This window comes from Phytophthora parasitica, assembly GCF_000247585.1.
Source record: "Phytophthora parasitica INRA-310 unplaced genomic scaffold supercont2.65, whole genome shotgun sequence".
In the NCBI taxonomy this organism is placed as follows: Eukaryota; Oomycota; class Peronosporomycetes; order Peronosporales; family Peronosporaceae; genus Phytophthora; species Phytophthora nicotianae.
In genome coordinates, this window is record NW_008649051.1 from 310,469 (window position 1) to 321,898 (window position 11,430).

The following is an 11,430-nucleotide window of genomic DNA, read 5'->3' on the forward strand; positions in this document are numbered from 1 at the left end:
GCCACCTTTGCACCGTTCCAATTCTTTCGAGGCTTCCTTGCCTGGACGTCTTGTTACTAGGTGCGTTCATCAACGTTACCTGCTCTATTGCAACCGTATATTGCCATTCTCGAGGAAAGCCTTGTACCCGTTTGTGATGTATGTGATCTCGTCCGAATCTCTACCAAGCTTCTTCATGGCACGCTCAACTTTGCCAACCGAATACTTCTCTGCCTTCCAAGCGGCAAGTGTTTCAAAATACTTGCTGTTGTCATGGCGCATCTTGTCGTACAACTCTGAATTTCGCAGATACTTCTTGGAAGCGGCCTTGCTGACGCTGGACGAAAACATGTCCAACAGACCCCTGTCTTCTTCAGCTTGGTCGGTGTTTATGTCTTCGTCTTCGCGTGTACGGAGAGATCTCCCCTCAACTTGCTGGGCTTCGGCGGAATAGTGAACATGCTTCAAGCTGACAATCTTGTTAGGGTCCTCATATGAAAGCAGGGCATTGCTGATGTCGAGTAAAAAGGCACCGGAAGCTAAGAGCAACACGTATGTGAGCCGCATGCTTATGAACGTGGAGGAGGGCGACTTGAGAGCTACGAGTGAAATTATGGAATGAGACCTATATTGCACTGGATTGCTGTTATCCATTCAAAGTGTTTTTCCTTGCGAACATCATTGTTCATTGGTGGAGTAGATTGAGTTATGTTTTTATATTACGGTATGAAACTAAACAATAACGACTGGACAATGAGATTAATGCCAGAACTGGTCTTCATTGGAAAAAAAAGATAAGGAAATGGATAAAGAGAAAGTGCGTAATTTTAACTCAACCTTGCCTCCAATCCTAAATGGACAATAGAGTCAGAGAAACTTTGCATCTAGAAGATCCCTCTACAAGAGCTGGTCCGTTCGCCTGTTGCTGGACTTTAGCGCTGACTCGACCATCTCATTTCTGGTTGCTCAAACTCCATCCTCTAATCCCAAGCCATCTCTCTAATACTAGTAACCCAGTCCGCATAAACCTCCACCAGCTCCATTGCAGCGCACAGTACATCAAGCGAGATCATTATTGGGGTGTACATTACACCGTGTACTGCACCGTGTGGGTAAGCTACACGTGACAAAACAGCCCTATTAATACCAATCGTTTGGAAATACGTCTGACTACTAATAGAACGGAAAAAGAGTGTATTATTGGTGTATAAATGCTGAGTCATTTTCCTATGCTCCGATTTTTCCAAAATACCAAGAAGAATTGGGTAACGCTGTTTCAACTCGTGAAGGCAGAAGCCAATGCGCCTGAGGCATTAAGTAAGTTTAAGCGCAACGTACTGACAAGCTCAATATTGCTTCCTGTTGTTTACGCGAGCGCTTGTTAACTTGTTTCTAAATATAAATTGTAATGTCAACAATCTTCACAATGAAGTCTACATGATAAGATAGCATTAAAACGTACAGATGCTTACAGCCGTGCAACTACCGCTGGACTAAACCAACACGTGGGGCACTTAAATAAGCTGACATGCTTGCTGCAAACGCGACGACATGGAGCGCAGTGGGTGTTACGGTGCAGATTCTTGTTGTGGGGTTGGGAGCAGGTTAGCCATAACTATTTTATAAGTGAAAGTCGCAAGGTTGGTTTTCAGCTGTATTTTAACCACTTCAGAATACATGTAAAATAGCAATGTACCTACTGTAGCAGCATTTTTGGTTTTAAAAAATGAATCGACCTGTGTGAATGGTTTGAGGAACACGTGGTGATTGCACGCGTTGGCTCAGTTGAAGGGACATGGATACACACCGATTTTGACAAAGGGTTGTAAGCTGTTGAAACAGATTGGTGACAGGGTAAGCCAGAGGTGCGTGGAAGGAACACGATCTTCCAGCAAACGGTCAGTTGGCACGTGACCAGCTTCAACATGAGATGAACGAGACCAAAGGATGGGAGGAGCCCAACGGACTCAACGGACACACGGTTTAAACGGAGATCGCAGGTGGCGAGCGGTCGCGACTGGTTGCGTTAGATGACAAGATGGGTGGAGGAGAGCATACTGGAATTTGCAAAGGAAGCAGAATTCTGAATCTGCGCAGGACGAGGCAAGTAGATGAGAAGAAGTGTGTCGAAAGGAGATAGGCAATCGGAGACTGGAAGTACAGTCAACGACAAGGTAGAAACGAACAAAAGGGCTGTTGAGGCACAGAGTGTGTCCGACAGAACGTGTGAGGATTCTGGTGGACGCATTGCAGGACTGGCTAGTCGAAGAGCAAGTAGGCGGACGAGTGAAGCGACGTACGGTGAGAACAGACAGGGGTAGAAGAGTACCTGGGTTCGCTGTGGTGGCCGCGCACGAGTAGGGTAGGATCCGTAGACGTACGCCCAAGTGGCTTTGAGATGGAGAGTGGTCTGGGTCGTCCCGGGACGTCACGGTGCTTCAGGGAGGACGGGTGTGAACCGACTGGAGATTATCTGTTCGCAAACGAGAACGAGAGACGAAAGAACGTGACAAGCCCGTTACCACGATGGCAACGACCAAGATGGAAGGTCAAGTTGTCGTGGAGGAATTGAGACTGAGATTCTATTTCAAACTTTTCGCAGGTTGAACAATCATATCTTAACTATCAATATATTTCATTTCTTCTTTTGCCAAGAAGGGCTGAGGACCCCTGCGAGCCAAGGGTTACCACTTTGAAATATCTCAAACCTTGGGGAGGCCAGAAATCAAGCAAGCAAAATAAACAACGACGGCGCGGAGACGTCAACGATGGTGACCTTTCAGATCACAACGAAAAAGAAGACGACTGGTCATGAGCGGGAGTTCATTAAGATCAGTATTCCTCGCTTTAGTGGAGGGACAGCGCAAGGTTGGCTGCTCTTGATTAAGCAATTTGAGCACATTTGTGAGTTGAAGAAGTGGACTTCGGAGGAGAAGGCTCTGCATTTGAACATAGTGCTGGACGATGAAGCACTGAACTCTTTGAAGGTGGCTTCGGAAAGTGTCAATGTTGACGACAAGAGTGAGTTCGAGACTGTTTATAAGACGTGGGGAGCCCAGCATGTACCATGAGCGATTGGAGGAGGAGTTTTACCTCTTTGCGAAGAAGAGGAGCGAAACGGTGGCAGACTGCCATCAGAGAATGTGTAACATAACGTGTATGCTCTCCAACCTCCCGTCTAACGCTCTAGAATGGACGAGCAGACGTTGATCCTCACGTTCAAGAGGGCTATGCCAAACGAGCGGGAAACGGCGTATAAGAGTAGGGGAGTTCATCTCAACTCAATGCCGAAGACCGTCCAGCATTTTGAGCGGCTGGAGCAATCGGAGAGACGCCAAGGCCTCGAGTGGCATGGTAAGAATTGGAAGAAGTCGAGTGGTAAGAACGGCGGCGACAAGAACAACGAAGGAGGGGAAAGTTGTCCAAGAAGGGAGTCAACCAGTCGCAGCAGAAGACCCAGAAGCGTCCCGGTCTTTGGCACTAAAACACTCATTGAAAACACCAATGAAATCAGATAAAACGCTAATAATAAAACTGGTAGCACCATTCTTCTCGGCACGAGCACTACACCACTGATTATAGTCATACCACCAATTCAGCCACACCACCACAAAGATCATCCAGGATATCGACTTTTTAAAAATATCTTCAACAGCATTGCAGCGTAATAAGGCTGTGGTTCGAATTATGAAGATGAAGTTCTAATTCGCTGTCTGTAGCAGCTACGTCTAGCTCCTAAATGGATGCCTTCTCGGTACAGAGTCTTGCAGAGCGTTCCAGTGGTAATCGCTTCGGTCTACTCAGCGTTTCCGCTTTCTCGTCTGTTCTTGGTACTCAATTCCGCGCTTGATGAGTCGACGGCGGCGTGTACTGTGGCGTGTTGGTTGAGATGCCTGCACATCCTCGTGCATTTCTTCTAGTGGACCTGCTGGTGAAGTATCGATTGTTCGGGCGGAGCGTCGAAATGGGATACGGCGGCTTAATAAACCTTGAGGTTGAAGCTCTGTTAGCGTACACGGATCGTTCATTTCGTATTGGAGCTGATGATCCATTTTGTCTTTACAGGAGACCGTCTTCAGGACGCTGTACACCGACTCATCTGGATAAAGACCATTGGGCGTGTGTGGAAGTGGTGATGGACTAGGAACTTCAGAGCACTGTGTCGTCTGCATGGAGATATCACCTTCGCTCTCCGTTACGCCACCCTCGGAATTGTCGCTCCGATAAGCATTACTGCTGGGAGTAGAATTTTGAGCAGTGGCTGCATTATTTGTTCTCCAAGCATGGCGAGCAAAAGTGGCCCTCTCCGGCATCGCTGGATATTAGCAACAAAGCGCCGTGGGTGTGCAGCTGTGCCAGGAATGCAAACACCGGCCTCAAATCCCGCTGCTAGTACGTGGAGACACATACCATTTTTGGCGTTGTAAAGACATCCACGCGTGAGTTCTTGGACATCCGCAAACGAGCCTTCGTCGGGCATACCCACCGTATGGACGCGAACGTCATTCACTGAACTAACTCGCATGATCTTGGCGATCAACTCCAAGTTATCAGTTTCGAGCAAAGCTTGGTGAACCTTGAAGAGAACCATTGGAGGATTCCCTGTTGGTACACGCGTGGGTTATAGACTTCAATGGGGTTTGAGTAAAGCATACCGCTTAGTCAAGCGCTTGGAGGCTTCGGGGGAAACACCAAAGGCTCGGCTTTCGTTCAGGAAGTTATGCATAGAGACAGATATCCCTTGTAGCATTTGTTTTGGGATAGTCCGACAATTGTTGCTGATAATTTTGTACATCTTGTGGTATTGTTCCAGCGGATTATTTGTCGCCCGAGAGTGGCCAGAATGCCTGTCAATTGCAGAAACTCCCATTCATGAAGGACTTTTTTAAGTGCTGTCCCCTTAAATACTTAGCGCTTTTCTTCGGGTAACTCTCCCAAATCGCCACAATGCTAGCCTTCAGCCCATCGTAGAAAGCTCGTGGGGCGTAGTGCAGATCGTACAGCTGCTCAAAAAATCTCAACGCTCCCTTCAACGTCTACACCGAACATGGGCAACTTCTTGTAGATGTTGTGCATGACGTGGTACCAGCACATCAATATTGTTGCCGACGGAAGCTCGGTCATCAACACATTGTGCTCCGCTTTGTCACCGTCGACGATAACGAATTCTAGGTCGAATATCTCTTCAGATGTCTCATGAATGGCGCGCTTTAAAGCACGCAGGCACCACTCCACGTCTCCAGCATTTCGTTTGGATGTACAAAAGTACCCCAAGGAAAGAAATGGCCGCCTCTGTCCGAATATCCGATCCCAAACGCAGGATACTTCTAAGCTACCGTGTTGAATGTACTCTCAAGGTGAATTAACGTGGTCAACGAGTACGCACGCTGCACTTGCGCGTAATCGTGAAGTAGTTTGTAGCACGTCAAGCCGACACGTAATGGATCGTCCGCGGTACCGACTCCAACCCGCGAAACCCAACGATCTTGGCTGAAGACGGCATCACGGAAGAACACAACCCAAGTCGGAGTTGCGTCGCTCAGACCGAAGACGTCATACAACGAAGTGTCAACAATTTCTGAGACTTGGCTAGTGTCGTGACCAGGGTGATTCCGCCTCCAGCGCCGCAGGAATGAGACGACCTGGGTTTTTAGCGGATCTGGGTCATTGAGATAATTTCGTTCTATCGCCGACGAAATGTGTGCGTAAAGCTGTTGCGTCGAAGCCGAAGGAAATAGGTCTAACTTGGCCTCTATGATTGTTTTCATAGGTCTTGTGAGGCGAGTGCGTGGTGGTGAAGTGGCTTGAATATCGTGCATCACGTGGACTCCATGTTTGTACACGACACTTATTCGCCCGCGCTCACACGTGTTAATGTTATATCGGCAGTAGCAGTCGTCACCGTCGTTGTTGGCGAGACAGCGGTGTGGTCGGCAGTTCGTGAGAACTGAGCTCATCGTATGGTAGTCAAACGCAGCATCCACGTCTTGTACGTCCTACCAATGGTCTATTGTGCACATAACCTTGTTGTTTTTCTCTGTCGCGTACCGGTGCAACGTGTTGAGATACTCATCGCATACATCCGTGCCGTTGACTGTCCTCCATATCTCCATCCAAGCAGGCAAGTGGCCTTCCTCCATCTCGGCCATGGACTGTCGTGGTAGAAGGCACATGTGTAAATGTTGTAGTCATTGTTGGTCCCAAGGCGCTTAATTGATCCCTTGGATATCGGAACCTCGGGACGGTGTTGTACGGTCCATATCCTACAACGCGTTGGAGTTCCGTGCGAAATTTGTAGTGATTTATCCAAATTTCTTAGTGTGGTGCTCCGCTGAAATCCTTAGGTGTTTTAGTGTTTTGCTTTGGTGTAACGCCGGAGCATTCTGGTGCCAATGTCTGATCCTCGTCCCAGAAGCAGAATGGCAATAAGTGGTGTTGTTTACACAAGACGAACACGCATAGTGATAGCGAGTGCTTCCCACAGAAGAAGAACGCCTCAAAAGGTGGATTTGGCAAGGCAACGTCCGGGAAGAAGGCGGAGAAAGCAAAAAAAAGGATTGCTGAAGACTTGGAATCTGAATATTCCGTCAGCGATGAAGGCAAGGTAGCTGGCAGTATGTTGAAAAATCGTGAGCCGGCTCGGACGCGACCAATGCGTCTCCGTATTCGCCTATCCAAGACGACGAAAGAACGTATGGCATTAGTAGACTGGATGTAGTACGAGCTATATCAATACAGCTCTACTTAAAACGAACCGAGAACTGGATTTCGAGCTGTTATTTTCTGCGTTGACGTACGAGCAGGTATGGTTACGTGAAAGCGGTAGGTGCAACCACGGTGATGTTTCGGTTTATGGATTTGAACTATGGTACTCGCATTACCCACACATCTTCTGTCCTCAAGGAAGCGAAGGACGAAATGGTACTTGGACGTGACCTTTTTACGGCACTTGGAATTATCGTCAACTTCCGTGACGGAATTGTGGAGTGGAATGGCAATACAGTCCAGGTAAACATGGGTAAGCGAGAGACCAAGGAGGAACAACCGCATCGAGACGTGCTGAGTGAGGTCAAGGAGATTAGCGACTCGTCAGTGAAGCCGAAGAACATGATGGGTGTAGCGGAGATTGATCAGAAGAAGCTCCTCGAGCTGCTAACCTGCTTTGAGAAGCTTTATAATGGACATTTGGGGAGCATGAAGTTTCCAGACTACATTTTGCCGATGGTGGAGCACTATACACCTATACAATCTAGACCGTACACCATAGCCAAAAGCGAAGAAGCCGCGGCACGAAAGGGAATCCAGCGTTTAATGGAGCTGGATGTGCTGGAGCAGATCTTTGACAGTGAGTGGACATTGCCTGTATTCTTCTTGAAGAAGCCTGACGGACGGCTGCGGTTGCTGACAGGCTTTCGAGCTTTGAATAAGTTCTTAAAGCGCAATCCGTACTATGTGCCGTTAATTCGAGAGGTGTTAATACGTCTGGGAGGTGCGAAGGTCTTCTCATCTCTGGATGCTAACATGGGAATATCGACAGCTCCAGATGAATACCAGGCGTGTACGTCGAGAATTTTGGGCGATTTAGACTTTGTGATAGTCTACTTGGATGACATCCTCATTTTCTCTAAAACGCCAGAAGACTATCTGGAGCATCTGCGAGTGGTGTTCACGCGGTTGGAGGTGTATAATGTAAACCTCAACGGCAAGAAATGTCACATCTTCTGCTCAAGTGTGGAATATCTGGACTTCCCTGTGAGCGCAGAACGCATTAAGCCTCAGGAGAAGTAGACCCGAGCGATCTTTCAGATCTAAACACCGATGAAAAGAGAGAACTGCGAAGATTTCTGGGAATGATTAATTACTATCGTGAGATGTGCCAGACAAGTCTGCTATCTTATAGCCGTTGACGCAGTTGACGTCTCCGAAGGCCACGTTTCAATGGACATCGGTTGAAGAAGACGCCTTCAAGGAGATTAAGAGGGCTTTGGCGAAAGCAGTGCTGTTTACGTTTCCAGAAACCATTCGGCATGTTCGCAGAGGCAAGTGGAAAACAATTTTGGGGACAAATAGAGCAACAAGGGAAGCTGATCACTTGCTACTCCAGAAATCTTACGACCAACCAGAAGAATTATGCAACTACCGGTTTGGAGCTGCTGTCAGTGATCAAGATTCTGAAGGAGCATAGGACCATGTTGCTGGGGTTTCCCATTGCGGTGCACATGGACCATAAAAATCTCATTAATCCCACAGAGAAACCGCTGCGAGTGAAGCGGTGGAAGTTGCTGTTATCGGAGTACAAAATCCCCTTCGAATATGTCCAGGGGAAGGACAATGTAGCTACAGATGCATTTACGCGGATATCATACGACGAAGAGATTAATGGAGAAGTGGAGGTGGAAACATTGCTGATCGATCCCGTTCATTGTGTTCTTGAAGGGAGATACATCAAGCAACACCAAGCTGACGATGAGTCGCACAAACTTTGATTCAATCGTGTATGAATGGCACGAATAATCCCGACTACCGGATCCAGAACGGGATGGAAGCCCGTCTATTGACTTTTCAAAAGCATGTATTTTTTCCTATGGTTCTACGTCAAGAATTGGTGGAGTGGGACCACGCTCAACTTATACATCCGGGTCCAAAGTGACAATTTAACACAATGAAGTTATTTTTCTACTGGTCGGGGATGGCTAGAACCATTGACAAGAGATCTCTCTTTTCAGGCTGTTTTCGCCTAAATTTAGTGTTGGCACTAACAAGGAGGGAAAAATGTATGTTCATGAAGATCGCTGTTTCAACTGCCTCTGCGTACAAACACATTGTCGGATATGCATTTACAAATTTCAAACATCGCGATTAAAACAGGATCTTGCTGGAGAAAACCGGCACGATAACTTGACCCTCCAGACGTCGGTGCATTGTAATACTGAGTACAACGACATGACAGTCATGTCAGTAGCAATGCTTCCATTTATTTCGATCGAATATACAAAACACCTACGTTCCGGAATTAGGTGAAGCCAACAGATCTCCCAAACACATCAATACTGATAAAGGACATGAATCGTGAGAACGTAGAGCTTGTAATGAGCGAAGAGAGGAGTCACCACTTGGGAAAGAAGGTCACAGCGAAGGCCACATGATGGGACAAGGAAAAATTCTGAAGTAATTGATTATTCAGAGCGTACACTGTCTTCTCTACCTAGACTGCATCCAATCACCAACGCTCTCTAATCTTCCAATTATCCTACTCACCAAATCATCGGTACCGTAATCAACGTACAGTGATCTTGGCAAGATTGTGTTGGAACCAATTCGGGTTGACCGGTTAATGGCTATACGCCGTTCAAAGTCGGTAACCCTCAATATCCCCCCCCCCCCTAAACGCAAACACGCGTGGATTCTGAGCGAGGTTGTGAGGTCCTTGTGACGCGGTCTAAGCATCGTATTTGTCATGATGTTCGCCAGCATCTTGGAAGTCTCGCAGTACTCAAGTTTGACTTCACCACGCTTGACCTCATCATGAATGTGATGGTACTTGATGTCAATGTGCGTGGCGCGTCCATGATTCACAGTGCTCTTGGTCATCTAGATGCATGATGGGTTGTCTTCAAGAGTTTTGAGCTCAAGTCCCGACTCGCATCTTGCCTCCAGAATCTTGCAAAATATGCGGTGACTACTTGATTCTTAGAAAGCCAAACTCAGCGCAATGTACTCTGCCTCGCTCGTAGACAGCGACATGCTCGACTGCTTCTTGCTTCTGTAACTCACCGGTGCGCTCATCAACAGAACGAGTAGCCCAAAGTTGAATTGCGGTCGGAGTGGTCACCAGCCCAATATGCGTCCGATTACCCGCGGATGTCCACCTTATCTTCAGGCGCAAACAGGTGACATGCGACTCGGTTCATGTAGATAGCAAACGTTGCATTTCACTGCGGTTCAGTGCTCTACTTGAGGGTTCTCCATGAAGCGCATTGCGTAGACCACAGCGAAAGCCATGTCATCATGTCGCGGTCATCAAGAGCGATAGGACACCCACAGCCTCGCGGAATGGAGCGTTCACCTTGGTTGGCGCGCTTGAGGCGAGGGCTCAAATCGACAGGATTCACTACAATATTGCCCTTATCCATGCCAAAGTGCTTGAGAATGTCGTCCACGTAGCGTCGTTGGTGCATCATCACGCTGCCGCCCGCGTTGTACACCAGCTCGATGCCCAATATGAACACACATTTACCACAGTCAGCCATCTCGAAACGCTTGTTGAGATCGTTCTTGCTGCTTGCAATTAGATCCGCTGAGCTACTGGTCGCCAACATATCGTCGAGATACATCAGCAGAAGCACGCAGTAATCGTCCACAATCTTGAGGTAGAAGGCACGTGTCGTAGGCCGAAACTTGAAAGCCGATAAAACACACATACTCGTCGAAGTCTCATTCCACATACGCGAAGCTTGTTTGAGACGGTAGATTGTCTCCACCAGCTTCAGGCAGTCGAAGGCGCCGTCGAGCTCCACACCTTCCGGCACCACACAGTACACGACCTCCTTCATACACCCCAGAAGAATGCTTTTACCGCATCCGGTTGCTCCAGCATCCAGCCAATGAACACGGTCAAAGCGATAATCATGCACAGCGTCACGTTCTTGATCACGAGCGAGAACGGCTCTATGTGTCTTCGTATAGTCGTTGCCGTACTTCTGTTTGAAGCCTGTAGCCACGAGGTGCGTCTTGTACTTCTCAACGGATTCGTCCACTTTGCGATTGTCTTAATGTGTGTACTGCATATCTAAAATTCCACGGTAAACAACTGCACGATTCGAATCAGGCAAATGGCGGATCCGTTTTTGATTATTGTATAGTACGTAGCACATTAAACACTTACAGATTGCAAGCCCAGTAAGCCTGGGCAGTGCGTTTAGCAGGCCCGTTTCCGCATCGCCCATAACAGCATCAATTCTTAGTCAGGTTTTCATTTGTGTCTGAAATATCTTAGCAAATGTTCCAAAAGCCTCAAAATACTTACTCTCTATACGCCGACTAACGATAAGTAAGACCGCAAGGTGGCACATGCATCGTTACATGGGGTAGGATATGCAAGATCTCTCGTTCGAAAGTCGCGCACAAATGGAAATGAAAATAGGCTTCGCTTGCTGTGGCGCTAAAATGCCTCGCAGTAATTTCAGGGTGATGATGCCCAAGATCAAAGTTACTCGTCCTATCCGTTTCCCACGAGCGAAAAGCCGTTCTAGTCTCCTAGATTTCCAAATACGAAAGCCGTCTCATGGGCAATATCCGCCACATATGCCTTAGATTTCACCAACTCCTTCACTCGTTGGTTTGAATTTTTGCTTCGTTGAATCCAGCGAATTCATATAACGCTACGCTGAAATTGAGAGTATTAACGGTAGCCAAAAACCGGTGTCAGAATGTGTGGAGCGCACGAAGGTT

General features: G+C 47.6%; 5 protein-coding genes across 5 annotated transcripts; 2 read left to right on the forward strand and 3 right to left on the reverse strand.

Annotated features, from left to right (window-relative positions):
* Window positions 1–84: 84 nt before the first annotated feature.
* Window positions 85–546, reverse strand: PPTG_17247 (hypothetical protein; the record flags this gene model as incomplete). The annotated part of the gene is made up of 1 exon (XM_008914967.1): window positions 85–546. One exon carries the CDS (start codon window positions 544–546, stop codon window positions 85–87), a length of 462 nt encoding a protein of 153 aa, XP_008913215.1.
* Window positions 547–2,747: 2,201 nt separating this feature from the next.
* On the forward strand, window positions 2,748–3,050 carry PPTG_17248 (hypothetical protein; the record flags this gene model as incomplete). Its single annotated transcript, XM_008914968.1, has 1 exon — window positions 2,748–3,050. One exon carries the CDS (start codon window positions 2,748–2,750, stop codon window positions 3,048–3,050), a length of 303 nt encoding a protein of 100 aa, XP_008913216.1.
* A 120-nt stretch (window positions 3,051–3,170) lies between these two features.
* On the forward strand, window positions 3,171–3,497 carry PPTG_24059 (hypothetical protein; the record flags this gene model as incomplete). The annotated part of the gene is made up of 1 exon (XM_008914969.1): window positions 3,171–3,497. The coding sequence occupies one exon, from the start codon at window positions 3,171–3,173 to the stop codon at window positions 3,495–3,497; it is 327 nt and encodes a 108-aa protein (XP_008913217.1).
* A 748-nt stretch (window positions 3,498–4,245) lies between these two features.
* PPTG_17249 (hypothetical protein) lies at window positions 4,246–4,570 on the reverse strand (the record flags this gene model as incomplete). Its single annotated transcript, XM_008914970.1, has 2 exons — window positions 4,246–4,283; window positions 4,390–4,570. The coding sequence occupies 2 exons, from the start codon at window positions 4,568–4,570 to the stop codon at window positions 4,246–4,248; spliced, it is 219 nt and encodes a 72-aa protein (XP_008913218.1).
* Window positions 4,571–5,306: 736 nt separating this feature from the next.
* On the reverse strand, window positions 5,307–6,128 carry PPTG_17250 (hypothetical protein; the record flags this gene model as incomplete). Its single annotated transcript, XM_008914971.1, has 2 exons — window positions 5,307–5,975; window positions 6,003–6,128. 2 exons carry the CDS (start codon window positions 6,126–6,128, stop codon window positions 5,307–5,309), a joined length of 795 nt encoding a protein of 264 aa, XP_008913219.1.
* Between the last annotated feature and the right edge of the window lie 5,302 nt (window positions 6,129–11,430).